The 20,121-nt window shown below is 48.8% G+C and overlaps 1 protein-coding gene across 1 annotated transcript; it reads right to left on the minus strand.

The window, feature by feature from the left end:
* Positions 1-6,728: 6,728 nt before the first annotated feature.
* LOC141983420 (E3 ubiquitin-protein ligase TRIM39-like) lies at positions 6,729-18,159 on the minus strand. The gene is made up of 7 exons (XM_074946549.1): positions 17,607-18,159; positions 15,505-15,591; positions 13,810-14,040; positions 12,652-12,674; positions 11,422-11,537; positions 10,363-10,395; positions 6,729-7,776 (listed from the first exon to the last, which is right to left on the minus strand). The coding sequence occupies exons 1-7, from the start codon at positions 18,024-18,026 to the stop codon at positions 7,265-7,267; spliced, it is 1,422 nt and encodes a 473-aa protein (XP_074802650.1). The 5' UTR covers positions 18,027-18,159; the 3' UTR covers positions 6,729-7,264.
* Positions 18,160-20,121: the final 1,962 nt, after the last annotated feature.

A 20,121-nucleotide genomic window follows, 5' to 3' on the forward strand; every position in this document is an offset into this window, starting at 1 on the left:
ACCAGCTTGACCCTCAGATCCCAGGTCACAGGCCCGGCAACGGGCAAAGCAGATCTTTCGCCCTGTAATCTGAGACCCTGTGATGCCAAAATCAACGAGGAACAAACGTGGAAACCCCCCACCGCCCTGATGATGTTTTTACAGGCAACTTTTCTGACCGCTTTTGAGAGCAACATTCCCAAATCTCGTGATTTTAGCACAAGTTCAGTGGCGTTGGCATAATTTTTATCGTGGGGGGTGCTGAAGGCGGAAACTGTGTATTTGGGTTGTTGTTGTTACTACTTAAGACAGGAAGTGCGGCAGCGCCCCTAGTTCCAGCACCTATGCACAAGTCTCACAACATTTGGTGTTTTTCTGTGAAGCCCCTGCTCCTGGAGGCATGTGATAAAGTGATACTAATGTAATCATACCTAGCTTTTATCTCTGCTTTCATTAAAAAAAAGAAAGTATATTGTTAGCCCTCCTGATTACAGAGAAAAGCCTCAAAACGTGACTCAACTACATAACTAAAGGCTAAAACACGGGAATAAAAAGAGCCCACGTTTTATTTTTTATTTTTAATCTCCTGGGTTTTGGATGCCCAACTCCCGATTTTTAAACATTTGGGGTTGGCAATACTGTAAGGGAGGGCTGAAGCTGACATCCATGAATCTGAGAAGCTCACTGGGGGCTTGTGATACTTCTGCCACAGCATCACACTTCAGTGTGGTGATGTACAATGCAAACACCATTCACTAATATCAGTGTGCGCTTAGGCATTTGGAACTGGGAGCCCACATCCACAGCTGTTAAGTTTTCTATGTAATTTCTGATCAAAGTCAGACCTTTGCCAGAACAATAAACGAGTGCAGCGTGGCACCTTTGGGAAACATTTGCTAAAGGGAAATGATCAGCTCCTAAAAAAAAAAAAAAAAGTCATTGCACATAAGGAGTGGAAAATTTTGGTCTGGATTCTGAGCTGCACCAAACCCAGTGCAGATTGCAGGGAATAGGAGGGGAGAGGGAGCCAAAGGTGGCTATCAGCAATCTATGTACCATCACCCCCTGGATTCTAGTGCACTTACAAAAGATAAGCTGTATGCCTCTTATGCCTCTTCCCCCCCCCCCCATTTTATATGGTAATTCCTGGAATGACAGCCAGAGATCTAGTGTGTGTAGGGAACATGTGGACAGGCTGAACCCAAATGGGAGCAATATGTCTGGAATCTCCCCTACTGTTCTGACTGCAGGGAAAACTGCCAGGACTGGTGCTTCCCAACCCTGCCCAGCCAGAGATGAGTTACAGGTACACACAATGTAAGGAGAGCTTCTGATAGCAGTAGAATCTCACTATGCACATGTGCATTCACATGAGTGAGAGGCTGCTCTGTGCAAGGTGTGCAAGAGCAGCTTCAACATATTGTCTGACCTCAGGACTCATCAACGAATTAACAGTGGCCAGAGGCCATATCAGTGCAATGAGGGCATGAAGGACAACCAAAGTACCCAAAACTCAACCTGCGCATGTGGATCCACATGGGGGAGAGGCTCTGACAGTGTGCCCAGCTGGCAGTCCTACCTCACTGTGCACCAGTGTACACATACGCACAAAGGTGAGAGCGTGCCATGAGCCAGCGGCATGATGGCAAGCTCTCCAACCTGACCATGCACCAGGGAATGCACAGCAGGGAGCAGGTCTAAAAGTGCATCAATGGAAGAGGAACTTCACCATCCTGTCCATCCTCACCATGCACCAGAGGGATCACATGAGAGAGAGGCCCTTCCAGTGCACCCAGTGCCGGAGGCGCTTCAACTGCCTGTCCAACCTGGCTGTGCACCTGAAGGCTCACCAAAGAGCTGGCCATGACATGTGCAGGCCCAGGAAAATGCCCTTGTGGAGGGGGTTGAGGGTGGCGACCAGATCTGTTGATGGGTCAGCCCTAAGCACCTGCAGACCCTGCGACCAGCTTCAGTGCTCAGGGGTCCCTCCACGAAAGTTTATGTACACCTTTTACAATGTCAAGGAGCTCACGTAGGATGCTGTATTAATGATGACAGGGTAGAAAATATTGTTTCTATAGCCTAATCCCTAGCTCAAGATAGGCTTCCTCCCGACCACACCCAGCCTGCTCCCAGGAGCTGTGGACAATAAAGCAGATACTGGACACAAGCATCTCTGTGCATGTCCCGTCATTCCTGGGCTATAAACACTGCATAGGGGATGTCCCATACATCCTTGGGACAAAGGGCATCAGATTGCAACCATGTCTCCTTGTAAATTGGATAACATACCCTTGGACAGAACTCCTTTGGTGTTTGAGAGGATTTTTTAACCCTTAGGTTGCTGCTATGTTCTAAACTCCTGGATAAATTTGTTTTTAAGACATCTCTCCTGTTTGGCCACCTGCTCAAATGAGTTAATAGACAGTCACTCTGTTTCCATTCATAACTTCAGTGACCAGAACATTCATTTTCTTTCTTTCCTGACTATATGTATAAGAACATAAGAACAGCCATACTGGGTCAGACCAATGGTCCATGTAGCTCAGTATCCTGTCTCTGACAGTGGCCAGATGCTTCAGAGGGAATGAATAGAACAGGGCAATTTTGAGTGATCCATCCCCTGTTGTCCAGTCCCAATTCTGGCAGCTGGAGGTTTAGGGACACCCAGAGAATGGGGTTGCATCCCTGACCATCTTGGCTACTAGCCATTGATGGACCTATCCTCCATGAACTTATCTATGCCTTTTAACTCGGTTATACTTTTGGCCTTCACAACATCCCCTGGCAACAAGTTCTATAGGCTGACTGTGCGTTATGTGAAGAAGTACTTCCTTTTGTTAGTTTTAAACCTGGTGCTTGATTAATTTAATCAGGTAACCCCTAGTTCTTGTGTTATGTGAAACTGAGTTTCTGGAATTGTGGCTTTAGTGTGTGGGTGTCTGTCCCTGTGTGTGTCTGTCCAGTTGGTTCTCTTTTGCATCCATGACTGAGAAATCCAAGACCCTAACCACCGTCTTTCAATACCTGGACAAACAGGACTTATTTTTCACCTAATGGGCTGAACGACTGGGGTCATGAAGAGCCAGGTGCCTTACACTGCATAGTCCATTATGGCCCAGGTCCTAACTGGGCTGGGGAAGCCCATGCCTTTCTTGGACATCTATGTACCTCAGCAGGGGGAAAACAAATGCCCAAAATCTCCCTATCAGTGATCATCAGTGTGGCTGTCTGATTCCTGTCATGCTCTCATTCCAGTCTTACTATGGTGACCACAATCACTCTGTTCAGTAAGTGGTGTACAGTACAGTAAGTGGTGTAATTTTTAAAAATTTCCCATGATAAATTCTCACTGTTCTCAGAATTTCTAGAGCAGTGGTTCTCAACCAGGGGTACATATACCCCTGGGGGTACGCAGAGGTCTTCCGGGAGTACATCAAGTCATAGATATTTGCCTAGTTTTACAACGGGCTACCTAAAAAGCACTAGCAAAGTCAGTACAAACTAAAATGTCATACAGACAATGGCTTGTTTCTACTGCTCTATATTCTATACACTGAAATGTAAGTACAATATTTATATTCCAATTGATTTATTTTATAATTATATGGTAAAAATGAGAACATCAGCAATTTTTCAGAAATAATGTCCTGTGACACTTTTGTATTTTTATGTCTTATTTTGTAAGCAAGTAGTTTTTAAGTGAGGTGAAACTTGAGGGTAGGCAGGACAAATCTGACTCCTGACAGGGGTACGATCGTCTGGAAAGGTTGAGAGCCACTGTTCTAGACATGAGCATAAAGCCTGAGCCTACAAGATGCTGAGCACCCCCAATGACTTCCTTGTTATCCTAGAGCTACAATTACCCACATAAGCCAATAGATGGCACTTTCAAACAAAATATGCAAAGTAAACACAAAGTATGCATCCGATGAAGTGAGCTGTAGCTCACGAAAACTTATGCTCAAATAAATTGGTTAGTCTATAAGGTGCAACAAGTACTCCTTTTCTTTTTGCGAATACAGACTAACACGGCTGTTACTCTGAAATCTGAAAAAAGTAAACACAGTTGCCAACTTTCACGCGGTAAATAAGCACCCCGACTTTCACAATAAGCCAAAAATCAAGCTAATCCCACTTCAAAACAAGGCCAAAACAAGCCAATCCCTAAGAACCCCAACATGCTATGTGACTAGATCCCCCCACCATGCAGTCTGGGACTGTGGTGGGCCCGCTGTGCACCCCTGACTCTCTCCCACCCTTGCCCCTGCTTGCTGGGAGCCGATCAAAAAAAAGAAGCAACAAGCCAAAAACTAGTCAACAAGCAACTCACAAGCCAATTAACCCCAAATCAAACCCCATTTCTGTGGGTTTTTTGGCGGGTTTGGCCTGTCTGTAAAATGAAATACAGAAAAGCTTCTCCAGTCAGGGTAGTTAACCCACTTCCCTGAGAGGCGGTAGCTGTGTTGATAGGAGAATTCTCTGGTGGACTTAGCGCTGTCTACACTGGGGTTAGGGGGGTATAACTATGTTGCTCAGGGGAGTGGATTTTTCACACCCTGGAGTGATGTAGTTCTACCGGTGTAAGTTTCTAGTATAGACCTTTTGGTAAATCGCCTTATCCCTTTGCAGATGGCAACAGGCCCATGTCACTGATGACCAAGATGATGGGGAACTGAATGAAAGTAGCTTGATTTGTTCAAAGCATTTTCAATCCCAAAGGGCTGACAGACGAGCTCCAGATGCACAGTTTCGGTTTTTTTTTTCTTTTTTCTTTTACTGTAGCTACAAACCAGTTGAAAAGCATAAGCAGAGAAGGAGAGAGGGAGGTCCAAAATACTATGGGGAATGCATTGGGGGCTTGTGAAAGGAACCCCATTAGCGACCCTAGAGACTGACAGTCTGTGTGTATAGCACAGGCAGAAGCATTGCCAACCATCCCTGCCCTGCTGACATGCTTCAGTCCTGCTCTTGAGGGGACCACACCTTGGACTGAAAGGGTAATTAAATCTCTGTGCCCCATGGAGTCTTTCTATCCATTGCAGGTATTGATCTGGCCTCCATCACTGTTATTTTAGCACTTCATAATCTTGAACATATCTTTGTCTGGCTGGTGAGTCTTGCCCAGATGCTCAGGGTTTAGCTGATTGCCATATTTGGGGTCGGGAGGGAATTTTCCCCCAGGGTAGATGGGCAGAGGCCCTGGGGGGGTTTTCGCCTTCCTCTGTAGCGTGGGGCACGGGTCACTTGCTGGAGGATTCTCTGCACCTTGAAGTCTTTAAACCACGATTTGAGGACTTCAATAGCTCAGACATAAGTTAGGGGTTTGTTACAGGAGTGGGTGGGTGAGATTCCGTGGCCTGCGTTGTGCAGGAGGTCAGACTAGACGATCATAATGGTCCCTTCTGACCTTAAAGTCTATGAGTCTATATTTATCCTCTTAACTCCCCTGGGGAAGCAGGGAAGTACCATTAGGCCTGTTTTACAGACGGGGCACTGAGTGACTTGCCCAAAGTCACACAGGAAATCTGTAGCAGAGCAGAGTATTGAACTCAGGTCTTCAGTTTGCATCTTAGCCACTAGACTCTCCTTCCTGCAGTCCTTCGCCTTTAGAGCCAACTCTGATGGAAATTGGTCCACGGATATTTGGCCCATCAATTCATAGGCCACCAAACAGCCATCAACAGGTAACAACTTCTGGACATTATTGATGCAGTAGTGATTCAAGCCAGTGACATGGAGGCTGAAGAGTTCCATGTCCATTATCAGTTCCCTGAGATACCCAGGCTCCCAACAGAATTAGCTTTACATACAATACTGGTGTCATCTTTACAGTAGCCAAAAATTTCCCCCCATAATTAATTTACTAAACCACCTTAGTTTCATGTGACTCTTCTTCCTTCTCCTCCTGATGGATGTAGAGCAGGGGTAGGCAAACTATGGCCCGCAGCTGTTTTAAGCTGGCCCTCGAGCTCCCTCTGGGGAGTGGGGTCTGGGGCTTGCCCCGCTCTGGTACTCCAGCTGGGGAGCAGGGTCGGGGGCCGTTCCATGTGGCTCCCAGCAGCAGCGGCATGGCCCCCCTCCAGCTGGGGAGCAGGGTCAGAGGCTGCGCCACATGGCTCCTGGAAGCTACGGCATGGTCCCCCTCCAGCACTCCAATGGGAGTTGCAGGGGCAGTGCCTGCAGATGGAGCAGCGTGCAGCAGAGCCGCCTGGCTGCGCCGCCGCCTAGGAGCCGGAGAAGGGACATGCTGCTGCTTCCAGGAGCTGCTTGAGGTAAGCGCCTCCCAGAGCCTGCACCCCTGAGCCTCTCCCCATGCCCCAACTCCCTGCCCCAGCCCTGATCCCCCTCCAGACCTCCAAACCCCTCGATCCCAGCCCAGAGCACCCTCCTGCACCCCAGACCTCTCATCCCCAGCCCTACCCCAGAGCCTGCACCCCCAGCCAGAACCTGCACCCCGCACCACAACCCCCTGCCCCAGCCCTGATCCCCCTCCCACCCTCCAAACCCCTCGGTCCCAGCCCAGAGTACCCTCCTACACCCCAAATTCCTCATCCCCAGAGCCCACACCCCCAGCTGGAGCCCTCAGCTGCCAAGGGGGGCCCCTGGAGCTCCCAGCCACCACAGGGGGCAGGGGGCCATTGCAGCTTTCAGCTACTGGGGGGACCCTGGAGCTGTCAGCCGCAGTGGCGGTGGGTGCTGGACCTCCCTCCCTCCCCTCCCACAGCAGGGCTCAGGCTCTGTCCCACTGTGTCACAGTTATTTTTAATGAAAGTCAGGGACAGGTCACGGGCTTCCGTAACTGTTTGTTTATTGCCCGAGACCTGTCCCTGTCTTTTACTAAAAATAACCGTGACAAAACCTTAGCCTTACCTCTAGTGGTAAAAGTGCAGATTTGAAAGTATAGCTGCATTTACACTCGGGGCTTTTGCCGGCACAGCTGTGTCGGTCACAAATTACACCTCATCACACCCCTGCCTGACATAAGCATGCCAGCAGAGTGAAGCGACCACGCTTGTGGTGACAACCTGGCATGGACACTTAAAGGGGCAGTAGAGAACATCCAGTAGACCCTACAGGTTTATGGCAATTCACACAGGAGATGATGCAGCCCGAGGCTGTGGGTAACGAGTACAGATGAACTTACTGCAATGAGAAATACAAGCAGGTCATGTCTGAGCGTTCGCTTAGTTAGGGCTATTTTAATGAATCCTCTCTTTTTCCAGCTGCATGCAACTGCGCAGGAGTTCTCCTGTGAGAGGCACTGTAAGAAGCTTGATACCCATCAGGGACACATCTGGATACATGATTCTGGGGACCAGAGCCAAAAGTAAGGGAAGATTTTCTCGTTGAAAGAGGCAGAGAAATTGAAGATTTGGGCCATGTTCTCTGCATTGTAAAAGGTCACTTGCCCCTCTTCATAGTCCAAGTGAACTCGGATCTTCCTGGGCTTCTCGTCAAGTGAGAGAGGGGTCGGGGGGAAAGTGAGAGCTGCATATTGACAATCCCAGCCCAGCCGTACAGCCCAGATCCCCTCCGTCTGAAGCCTTGACGGCCCGTTTCTCTCCACAGACTCTCTGGCAGCCCCCACAGCCCAGCCATCCCCATCTCCTACCTCCAGCTCCCAATAGTGTCTCCCTGCTGTGAATCCCTCAGAGCCCAGGACACAGGGGCTCACCATGAATCTCTTGGGATTGTCAGGCACATCCAGCCGCCCCGCTCCAAGTCTCACGCTTTTCCCATCCTCTGACAGGACGAGGTGGGGATTTGCTGTTTCTGGATCCAGAGTCACGTTGACTAGAGAATGATGCAGATAGAGAGAGGCAGACAATCAGAGAGAGGCAGAACCCCTTTCCAGGTCAGCTCTGGAGCAAATCGGTGAGTCTCCTTCCTCCAGAATTAAATGGAGTGGGGAAGGCAGGAGGAATGTTCCTGGTCTGAGCCAAGAACAGGAAAAACTCCTTCCACTGGAGCTAAATCAGGAATAAAAACATGGGTGACGTGTGACTCATGCATTTGGGGAGGCTAGGTGCGAGCGCCAGAAGTGGGAGGGGCCACCGACACCTGGACCATGGTCCCGCCCCCTGCTCCCCCCCAAGGCCCACCCCTGCTCAACCTCCTCCCCCTGAGGCCCCACTAACACTCCACCCCCCTGCTTTGCCCCAGGCCCTGCTCCCACTCAGCCCCCTCCCCTGAGATCCCTGCCTGCTCGCGCCTCTTCGCCCCCTCCCCCGAAGCCTCCCCCACCCACTGCTCGCACCTCTTCACCCCCTCCCCTGAGGCCTCCCCTGCCCGCTAAGGAGTGGCAGGGGGGCCTCAGGGGTGGGAGCGGTGGGGTCCTCGCGGGAAGAGGTGGAGCGAGGGCGGGACCTCGGGGGGGAAGAGGTGGGGCAGGGGCGGGAAGAGGAGCAGCATGGGTGGGGCAACAGGGGAAGAGGACAAGCAAGAGTGGAGCCCCGGGGCGGACCATGAGCGGGGCAATGGCCCAGGTGCCCTTTTGGCAGAGACGGTGCTTCAAAGACGTCAGGCTGGTGCACCTCCAGAGGGAGGGGCGCCGAATCCCGTTTGGGGAGGCTTAGCCTCCCCTAGCCTCTTATATCCGCCGCCCATAAATAAAATTGCACATGGATGCAATCCTGGACCCACTGAAACTAATGGGAGTTTTGCCATTGACTTCAGCAGAGCTAGGATTTAACCCCATGAATGCAATTGGCTTTAGCTTCAGCGGATTGTATGTTGGACCATTTCCAGTCCACTTTGGATTCTACTTGTCACCCCATAGCCCGGATGCACATGGGACTTGTCTCAATTTCTGTTTCAACCCTGGCATGGCAGTGGAAGAGACACAGGTGCAGCGAGTTCCCCGGTGACTTTCTGTGCTATGCTTTTCTGGAGAGAAGCATGCTTTTATGCCACCATGGTGGAAGCTGTGCTAGCGACAGCTCAGTGGAAGCACCATTTCCTTGACCAGTGTGGACAGGGATTTTTATAAACAGGGATGTGCCTGTATCCCTGGCTTTTTGGGGGTGGTAATGGAGGGAGATGTTCAAAATCCCAACCTAGATCTAAATTCTGGGGCTGTCTCCTCTTGCTGTTATGGCCTTAACCAAGCCTCTGGTTCCAAATATTTTTGAATGTAAGGCTGTTGCATATCCAGATCAGGCCTATTTCTACTTGTAAATGTGCTAGTATAGGCCCCTATGTAGACTCTATAGGGTACATAGATCTTTAGCACAGTTCTTATCCACTCTGGTTTAGGAGAAGGGAGTAGAACATCATGTTTAAAAGACACTGTTGCTGCTACAACGGTTTCAGTTTTACTGTGGACAGGGCCTAAATACTAGGGAGTTAGCGATGGTAACAGTTCTTAGGGTTACAGAAAAGGGTCTGTTCTTAACTTGGGTTAGCCAACCTGCGTGAGCTCATGGGTTACAATAGCGGTGAAGACACGGCAACTCAGCTTGGACCTCAGGCTAAAGCCCACAGGTATGGAGGAGCCAGGGCTTACAGTCAGTCTTAAAACTCAGCTGCTGCTAACCCCAAGGTAGTTTCTGTAAAGTAGCGATCACCTTCTCATTGGCCTGCCGCCACCTGGCCACTCAGTAAAGCCATCTTACGTTTGTCTAGCCCCAGTCCTTTCACCTCATTCCTATTTTGTACTTTTCATTACACTGACAGTTCCTCAGCCCCTCCTTTAAACCACCATTCCAGCAACAACTAACTGCGTCACAGGATGGCACCTGCCTGTCTCCAGGGGTTCATACAGCTGGTGGAGACAATCTCTTCTAATGGCGAAAACCTCTCTTTGGTTTCAGTTGCCTCTTCTCCCAGAAAATCCAGCGGGAGCAGAGATGGTCTGAACCAAAATTGTGGATCAGAGCATCCTCGAACTTTATGAACTATTGACATTATGAATCTGGATCCCAATCCAAAAGTGCCTGTGAGGATATGTGCGCTGTTTCTTTAAGAGCCTAGTTCAACAAAGTGTTTAAGCAAGTGCGTAATTTCAACCATGTACGTAGTCCTCTTAAAGTTACACGTGTTTAATACCTTGCTGAATCTGAGCCAGAAGGGAGAAGCAGAGAGAGACAGAATAGCTTTAGAGCTAATACTGTTCTGAGTAATGTTCCCTGTTCAGTGTTAGAAGATAGCAACTTTCTAGGATTCTTTACCATTGTCACAGGACAATGCTGGGCATGTATTTCTATAACAGGCCTAATCACAACCCAGATCTGAGCTCTCGCCAGTTCGCTGAGTTCTAAATCCACATCCAGACATTGTGGCCTACGCCCATCTCTGCAATGGAGAAGTAAGTACCGTTCTAGCTCCTCATTTTAGAAAATCTTTGCCTCTCATTTGTTCCCAGCAGTCACAGAAACGTACCTTTTTCTTTATCCAGCTGAGCTCGCAGATTCTCTAGATGAAGAAAAAGGAGACAGGGATGAGATGTCATGCACACCAGTTCTCATGGCACTATTCCAGATGTGCTGTCAGTGCCAAATCCTGAGTATAAAGTGGTTGGAATCTGTGCAAAATGTCACAATCTCACACCGATCTGGCCTCCCATCAGTCGTTCATCATATCCAAAACTGGCATTGCACACCCTTCAGCCACGTCACCAGGAGGGACAAAATCACCCCAGCACACCGGGTTCTCTAACTTTCCATAGATATGCAAAGAGGCACATGCCATGACCCTAGCTGGGGCCGCCTATGGGGCCACCCAGAGATTCATGGATTTGCAGGACTGAGTCAGATTTTGGAACTTCCCTACATGGCGCCTGGTGTGATGCCATCACCCATGGTCACTCTGGCTGGTGCGACAATCCCTAGTAGGCTATGCGTGTGTGTCTTTTCCTGCCGGTCTTTGTAGCACTGTGGTGGTAGCATGATTATCTCTAGTTAGAGGGGACAGAAGCCAAAATTTGGAACAACCCGCCCCCCACCCCAAGTACACCCCATTGCTCCCCTCCTCCCAGCTCCCACTGAGTGCTCTGTTATATCACCTCCCAAAATTGTGGATCACCCTCTCTGCCCCTTCATGTACAGCAAACACATTCAGTTCCCAGAACCCTTTGCACTGGCTGCATTGAGGCTTCACAGGACTCAGGAGCGGATGGAGACTCATAGGTGCCAACAAGACATGACAGAGTAGAACCAAGGGCAGACACACTTCTGCATGAGGAATCAGCTGGCAGAGATTTTGTAGCTGAAGATGGTTCAGGAGTGGTGAGGAAGAAAGCTAAGGTCCAGTGAGAGACGTGGTGGGGACCCATAATGACAAAAAACAGACGAGAAAGAGTGAGATGGGGGAGGAGGACAGAGGCAAAGGAGCAACAGCATATGGGGCACCATGAACCAGAGAATGGGGTAGAAGAGAGACACAATGGGCCCCTGGGGAGACAGGACTGGAGACATCACCCACAAGGTCACTTTGTTTTACCTTTGAACATAGCCAGCACCCCCATTACAAGGCTATTATTTTCAGAGAAGTCGCTGACTCTCTTCTTCAGCACAGGAGAAACGGGCACTGGAATTGGGACTTTCACACACTCGCACCTAGGAAAACACACATATCCTGAGGTCTGGTCTACACCTAAAACTTAGGTTGACCTACCTTCATGACTCAGGGCTGTGAAAAATTTTATGCCCTGTACAATGCAGTTAGGTTGACCTAACTCCCACTGTGGATGCAGCTAGATCGATGGAAGAATTCTTCCGTCAACCTCGCTACCACCTCATGAGAGGCTAAATTTACTACAGTGATGGAAACCTTCTTCCGTTGTTTTAGTCAGTGTCTATGCTCCAGCGGTGCTGCAGCAGCGCGAGTAGTGTAGATGCACCCTGAGAGCATTCACCCAGCTGTCGAATCCCAAACTCTCCACCCGCGCAGAAAGAATAAAGACCTCAGCCTATGAGCTGCTGAGCCCATCAACACCCTAACAGGGACAAGTGCATCTAATCCGCATGGCAATTATCGAAATAGGAAGGGCAGCAGTTATACTGCTTAGCAAGTACAAATGTGAACCTTACAACCCCACTACGAACTATTTTTGTTATGCAGATTACAGAAGTGTCCAGATAAAATCAGGGCCCTGTTGGGTTGGAAGCAGCACAAACTCACAACAAGAGAGAATCCCTTTCCTGAAGGGTTTATAGTCTAACTAGACAAAGGCACAGGGAGGGGACGTGACTGCCCAAAGTCACCCAGCAGGTCAGTGGCAGAGCTAGGACTAGAACCCGGCTCTCCCAATACCTGGTTTAGTCCCCTGTCCACTGGGGAGTTAACACCTCATTTTACATGAGGAGAAAGAGAGGTACATAGAGGCTAAAAACATGATTTTTCAGTGCTGCTGAGCAGACATAACTCACTGACTTCAACTGGCTGTAGGGGACTTGCCTGACCCCTCGCTCTCACCAAATGCCAAGGCACCATCGGAGTCATTTAGTATTATTTTAAAAATGTAAAACAACAAAGAAAGTTGAGTTTTTATCAAAGTACCAATCCCGTGGCAACCAAAACTCAGCCCCTTTGTACAAATGACAGATATATTAAATACAAAACATTCCCACAGCTGCTGCATGCTGGGAAGCTGGGTCTTCAGGACTGTTTCCAAGACTTTTCTGAGCACACCATGGGGGCAGGGAGAGCGGGAATGAGCCCAGTAAGTACCTGCTTAAGGTGCTGCCAACGTCCTAGAAGGGAAAGAAAACAGATGATCAGTTCATGTGCCACAAGAAAGGAGGGTCGAATGCGGCTCTCCGCTACACCAGGGCAAGTCAGTGGGGCCTTGCTGGTGAATCCAGCCCGGCAGGTTTCTGCTGGGGGGCCTGAATCACTTTGTGTTTGCAGTTTGAGTTCCATCTGCAGGTCTCCACACTGGAGAACATAAGATTTCTGGTAACTTAGGCACCTATCCTACAATTGACTCCACGTGGGCAGGTGCCTGCCCATCTGTGGGGCTCCATGAAGGCGAAGGGGTCTGCCTGCATGAATTTCACTGCAGGATCGGCACCAGAGTCAGAAGTAAAAGGAGGCTTTATTTGATTCCCAAGGATGGCTCCCTCATCTTCTCATCTGCTTAGCCCCTCTTTCTCTGCCTCTTCCCACCTCATGAAGATAAGACGCCTCCAGCAATTCTAGCCTCTTGCGGCAAGTGCCGTAGGACAACCCATCTCTTCCCCCACCTCATACACCAAAAGGCACAGAAGCCTTGAGCTCACTCTCTCTTCCAGTCCTGACACCTCCCTGCATGCAGCCCCTCTGGGCTCCTTCCCAATTCTTCTCCACAGTCAGCCTCAGATCCTGACGTGCTCTGTGTCCCTGGTCTGGTTGGAAGTGAAGGCCACAGGACTTCCTTAAAGGGTGCGGTTTGTTCCTCCTACAAGTCCTGACCTGACCCATCTCCCAGCAGCCAGAAATCTTCCCTTCATGCCTGCCTACATAGCAACCTACTGGCTTTCTCTGAACCCAGGAAATGAGCCAGTTCCCAGGTGACATCCCAGGTGGGAATTAAATAGATAAGCATTAACCTTTTGGACACCAGGTACTTTCTGAAGCCCCAGAGACAGTTTGGAGTTTCTCCTCATGGGTAATTTTTCTCCATTTCTATTCAAGATCATTCAGAGGAAGAAACACTGCCTCTGTTTACATATAATCCAGAGACGCACTGACACCATATAGTTCAGTGTTTCAATCTTACAGTCAGTATTTCAGTTATACCGTGAGCTCTGAGTCCTGGACTCCAGTATCCCATAGCTGGGCTTCACTAGCTCAGGAGTCTTTCCTCTTTTTGCACAGGGTCACAGAGTATGTACAATGCAGCCTCACCTTCAGGAATTCTGTCGCTGGCTGGGAACATTTCCTTTCTATCTCGCTGATCAGTTCGTTGAGTAGTAACGTTTTCTCTGAAACTTTGATTACATATTCATTCCGCCTCTTTAAAATCTCCTTGTCTAGCACTTCCAGCTGCACCAGAAGAAGGCACAGTTGTTCACTCAGAAAGTCATGCAATTGCTCAAATTCCAACAAAATCTTCCGTCTCTCCGATTCTGTCTGTCTCTGCAGGGAACAGATATAACGAGGGGAGGGGCAAGTCAGTATTACAGCCGGAGTCTTTTCACTCTCCATAGATCCTTGTGTGTGTGGATGTGGCAGATGAGACAGAGTTGGGGGCTGGAAGAATAAACCTTTCAGTGAGAAAGAAGGACAAAAGAGTCTAGGGGGTAGGAGATCGAGAAGTGGAGTAAATCATAACTGAGCCAGTGGAGAAGATAGCAGGAGGAGTTGAAGAAAAGCCACTGGAGATGACAAGAGGATCTGGTGCGTGTTGTTGAAGGAGATGAGGTGGTGGCAGGACAGAAGAAATGGAGCTGAGAGGTTAGGGAGGAAGCAGTGTTTAGAGAAGACAAGGTCAAGTGAGTAGCCATTTTGTCAAGAAGGAGATTCAAAATAGGGATGAAGGTCAAAGGAGAAGAGGAGGGGGAGGCTAAGAGGTTGGGCTGGACATCAGTATGGAAGCTGAAGTCCCCAAGGGTGAGGGTGGGGATTGTGAAGAGAGGAAGAGCCAGGATTCAAAGTCAAAGAAGGTGGCCAGGGAGGCATCGGGGGTGCGGCGGCAGTGGTTGAGGGTAGAGGAGGCCACCATCGGGGAAAGTGTCTACTGAAACAGTGTCAGAAGGGACACCTGATTTTATGCGGGTGCGAGGAGATGAAGAGGTCTTGGCAACCTGACCCTTTTGGAGACGGAGTGAGCCTGCCAGGGAGAGCAAGAGAACGAAAAGTAGGAGGTTGTGAATGGAGGCTGAGATTGAAAAAGAGGATCCAGAGGGACAGAGGTGGTGACGGGGATGGGGGTGGGAGGCAGGGAGTGTGGGGATGGAAGGAGGACCAGGGTTAGGGTAGATGTCACCAGAGGCGAGGCAGAAGCAGCAGAGATGAGATGTGGATTTGCGCGGGGCAGGGTTGAAGGAGGGCAGTGAGGGTACGGGAGAACTAGTGGTAGCAGTAGAAAGTGGGGGTTAAAAGGGATATGGAGACAGTGGGAGAGGAGGGAGGGAATAACAGATACATTAGTAGAAGATCAAGATCAGTTGGGAAGTGATCTGCTAACCAGAACGAGAATACATCTGTAACCAATACTGTTTGCAATGAATAGCTCTGCCAGCTCTATGGACCCCAGACAGAGTAACATGTTACTCACGAGGGGGTGTGGTCCGCACTGTCTGCTCATGGAACAGCCAAGTCCAAAGCATGCCCGTATTACTGCCACGTTACTAAGGCCGTGTCTATATGGCGGGCCAGTGCACGGCAAGCTCAGGTGTAAATCTACCAGCCTACTGTGCATTAACCGGCCCTGCGACCCTGCCCGAAAGTTCCCTAGTGCGCTGTGTGAAACTGCAGGGTAGTGGCGGTGTTGTCAATGTCATGGTGTGAGCCCACTTGTCATGCGAGCAGCCAGTATGAGCCCTAGTACTGCTGTGATGAGGCCCATGTAAACAAGTAGAGAGATAGGTAGGTACATACCAGCAGTTCATCGCTTTTCTCTTCTCCATACGGCTCAAAGTCTTCTCTCTCTTGTTGTAAGAAACACAAATTGCTCTGAAGCTTTTCCTGGAAAGACATATGGATTTGGTGATTTCCATGTTTTATTTTACACAATATACAGCAGTATTATGTTTGGTTATGTCAGCTCTACACATCTGCAAAGCTCTCTTATGGAGTGACAGTAGCAGCTTGATAGTTAAGGCCAGCTCCCCGTTATAAATCCAGTTTTCAAGCCCTCCTCTAATGTCCCCCTAAAGCCAAAAAACTCAGGCAAAGAGTTTTAAAGTTATCATGACTAAAACTTTAGTTTACTTGTTGAAAAAAATCCTAACTTTTTGGCCAATAATTCTAAAATGTTTTGATATGGGGCCCCCAAAGATGTTTTGTTGATCTTACTGAGAAGTGCCTTCTGGTATTGGGGGCTGAGTTAGCCGGAAAGGGTTTGAAAAGATATAAACACTTGTTTTTACATTAATAAAATGGATCAATGAAGTTATTGGCATGTAAAAATTCATCATACTCTCAGTCATACTTTTAGTCTGGTGGAAGTTTGCAAGAGTTAGTAGGAGTTGTTGGGTTTGTTTTTTTTAAATGTAATGGGCAGTTACCAAAGTTTGAATTCTCCAGATAATAAACACTTACAACGTTATCTATTGTTATCCTTTTTGTTGTGAATGTTTGAAGACTAGCTACAGTGTAACTTGCATGGGGTGACTGCAAGTGAAGGATGAATATGTGGCATGAATGAAGCGTCTTCATGCTTTAACTAGTTACTTCTGAGTTTTTGAGGTAGAAGAACCCTATTGAGACTATAATAAATAAAATCACAACAAATGAATAATAATACCTAGCTCTTATATGCATTTTCTGAGTGGCAGGTAAATTCCACTGAAATATATTGTCACCATTACAAACCCTAACAAAGGTTTTGTTTGTGAATTTCCCTAGCTTACACACAGATGTGTCGATAGCACTTTTCACCCTAAAGCACTCCACCAGAACAACCAGCATTTACAGTTTACAAACCAGTCCAAGAAGAGCCACAATGAGTAGAAGACTCAAGCCAGCACCTGAGCGAGAAGGGATTAGAACAAGACCAGCAGCTGGATCAGTGAGCCAGACCAAAACTGGTCTGCTCATCATACATCGTCCATTTCTGTTCTCATCCCTCCTCTGGCTTCTCAGCAGGACAGGCTCTCGGGGGGGAGCGGGGAGCCGGGGGGTATAGGGCACGCTGGGCAGTGTGTCCCTCAGGGGGGAGTGGGGAGCCGGGGGGTATAGGGCACGCTGGGCAGTGTGTCCCTCGGGGGGGAGGAGGGAGCCGGGGGGTATAGGGCACAATGGGCAGTGTGTCCCTGGGGGGGAGGAGGGAGCCAGGGGGTATAGGGCACAATGGGCAGTGTGTCCCTGGGGGGGAGGGGGGAGCTGGGGAGGTACAGCGCACGATGGGCAGTGTGTCCCTGGGGAGTTAGGGGGGAGCTGGGGGTACACGCACGATGGGCAGTGAGTTCTGGATGGGGAGGAGCTGGGGGGGTATAGGGCACAATGGGCAGTGTGTCCCTCAGGGAGTGCTGGGGGGTTATAAGGCATGATGGGCAGTGAGTTCTTGCGGGGGTAGCCGGGGGGTATAGGGCACGATTGGCAGTATGTCCCTGTGGGGGAGGGGAGAGCTGGGGGGGTATAGGGCACGATGGGCAGTGTGTCCCTGTGGGGGAGGGGAGAGCTGGGGGGGTATAGGGCACAATGGGTAGTGTGTACCTGGGGGGAGGAGGGAGCCAGGTGGGGAATAGGGCACGATGGGGAGTGTGTCCCTGGGGGGGAGGGAGGAGCTGGCGGGGGGAATGGGGCACGCTGGGCAGTGTGTCCCTGGTGGGGAGGGGGAAGCCGGGGGGGTACAGGGCAGAATGGGCAGTGCGTTCCGGGGCGGGGAGCCGGGGGGTCTGACCTTCCCCTGATCTGGTTTGTTTACTAGAACCAGCTTCTGCCCCCCCCTACAATTCAATGAGAAAACTTCCATTGACTTGGACTGAGTCCCTAGACAGCGTCTCTTCAAAGACATTACTTAGTGCCGGATTTCCTACCTTGTAGGCCTGCGCCACCTCCTCTATGGGAGCCAGGGTGTGATCCCTGTGCCCCCGGGACTCCCTGCACACCAGGCAGATTGGTCTCTGGTCCTGTTCACAGAAGAGTTTCAAAGCTTCCTTGTGCTCCTCGCACACAATCTCTTGTGCTTTCTTTGCTGCTTCAACACCGAGCCGCACAGCAATTTCTACCATGTTTGCCAGCTGCCTGTTAGGCCTGAAGTTTCTTGGCTGGATTGTCTTTCTGCACTGAGGACAGGAGAGGTTCCCGGATGATTCCTTGCAGTACTCACCGATACATGCCCCACAGAAATTGTGGCTGCACTCTGTGATCACTGGATCTTTGAAAGAGTCCAGGCAGATGGGACAAGTGGCTTCATTTTGGAGATTTTCAGTCAGAGTCACAGCAGCCTGAGCCATGATTCTTTCTCCAGGAAACAGAAGCAAAGTGAGTTTCACTTTCGTCTGCTCAGCAATGGGTTTGCCAGCAGTGGGTGTGGACGCCCTCCTCCTCTGGCTTTGTGCCCAGAAAGTCCTTTGCCCTGCAAGCTCCTAAGTCACACCCTAGAGCAGTGATACTCAGATCTCAGTAGTTCAGGAGCCAATTTAGCAATCAGCATTACCCAGAAGAGTCACAGTCGTGTGACTTCATTGTTTCATTTATTATAGTGCTCTATATTCATATTTAAACAGTCTGAGAGGGGAAATATTTAGTTAATATATATATCATTTATATATATGTCAGTTTAGATGAAGGATTCTCTTGGGATTAAGGACTCAAAATCAGCAGCTCTATGGTAACATTTTCCAAAGTGCCTAAGTGACTTAGGTGCCTAAGGGTACATCTCCACTGCAAAAACCCCTCCCATGGCAGCGAATCCCAGAACCTGGAGCACGGGCTCTGAAACTGTCCTCCTCAAAGCCCGGGGTTCAGCCTGAGTGGGAACATCTACACTGTTATTTTGAGCCCCATAACGTGAGCCCCATTAGCCTGAGCCAGTTGACATGGGCTCTAAGATTTGCTCCCATGGGTTCTTTTAGATGTACCCGAGGTCCCATTTTCAGAAATACAATGGGATTTATTCACTTAAGTCACTTAGGAGTTTTTGAAAATGTTTCTCCTATGCTTTACACTAGCCTTGGACCTCACTCTATGTCTTGGGAAAGTCACCTCACTGCTTTTTGCCTCAGTTTCCCCCTTTTTGTAAAATAACAACAGGGAAAATATTGACTAACCTCACAGAGGTTTGAGTGGTGTAACACATCAGTGTTGGCAAAGCAGCTTGAGATCCTGAGAAGCCAGGTGCTGTATAAGAGCAAAGCAGTCTTAAACAAGATCTCTTCTCAGTGCTGAGGTAGCAACCTGCATCTGGTTCAGTGGTGAAGTGAAGGCAGCAATTAGAAATAAAAACCAATATATGACAAATGGGAAAAGGGGAAATAGATAGCAATCAATATACATTAGAATTCAGGATATGTAGAAAATTGATAAAGGAAGCTGAAGACATCAGGGAAAAATCCACGGCTGGCAGAGCTAAGGGTAATAAGCTGGAGGTTTTCTAAATGTGTTAGGAATGAAAGAAATCCTAGCACTGGTAAAGGTGCATTACATGATGGAGATGGAGGACTTGTGGCACCTTAGAGACTAACAAATTTATTTGAGCACAAGCTTTCATGAGCTACAGCTCACTTCATCGGATGCATTCAATAGAAAATACAGTGGGGAGATTTATATACATAGAGAACATGAAACAATGGGTGTTACCATACACACTGTAATGAGAGTGATCACTTAAGGTGAGCTATTACCAGTGTGGGGGGGGGGGAACCTTTTGTAGTGATAATCAAGGTGGGCCATTTCCGGCAGTTGACAAGAACATCTGAGGAACAGTGGGGGTGGGGGAATAAACATGGGGAAATAGTTTTACTTTGTGTAATGACTCATCCACTCCCAGTCTTTATTCAAGCCTAAGTTAATTGTATCCAGTTTGTAAATTAATTCCAATTCAGCAGTCTCTTGTTGGAATCTGTTTTTGAAGTTTTTTTGTTGAAGAATTGCAACTTTGAGGTCAGAAATCGAGTGACCAAAGAGATTGAAGTGTTCTCTGACTGGTTTTTGAATGTTATAATTCTTGACATCTGATTTGTGTCCATTTATTCTTTTACATAGAGACTGTCTAGTTTGACCAATGTACATGACCATCTCTTTGGTCACTCGATTACAGACCTAAAAGTTCCAATTCTTCAACAAAAAAACTTCAAAAACAGACTCCAACGAGTCTGAATTGGAATTAATTTTCAAACTGGATACAATTAACTTAGGCTTGAATAAAGACTGGGAGTGGATGGGTCATTACACAAAGTAAAACTATTTCCCCATGTTTATTCCCCACCCTGACCGTTCCTCAGATGTTCTTGTCAACTGCTGGAAATGGCCCACCTTGATTATCACTACAAAAGGTTTTTTTTCTCTCCTGCTGGTAATAGCTCACCTTACCTGATCACTCTCGTTACA

Source organism: Natator depressus, chromosome 2 (assembly GCF_965152275.1).
Source record: "Natator depressus isolate rNatDep1 chromosome 2, rNatDep2.hap1, whole genome shotgun sequence".
Taxonomy (NCBI): Eukaryota; Metazoa; Chordata; order Testudines; family Cheloniidae; genus Natator; species Natator depressus.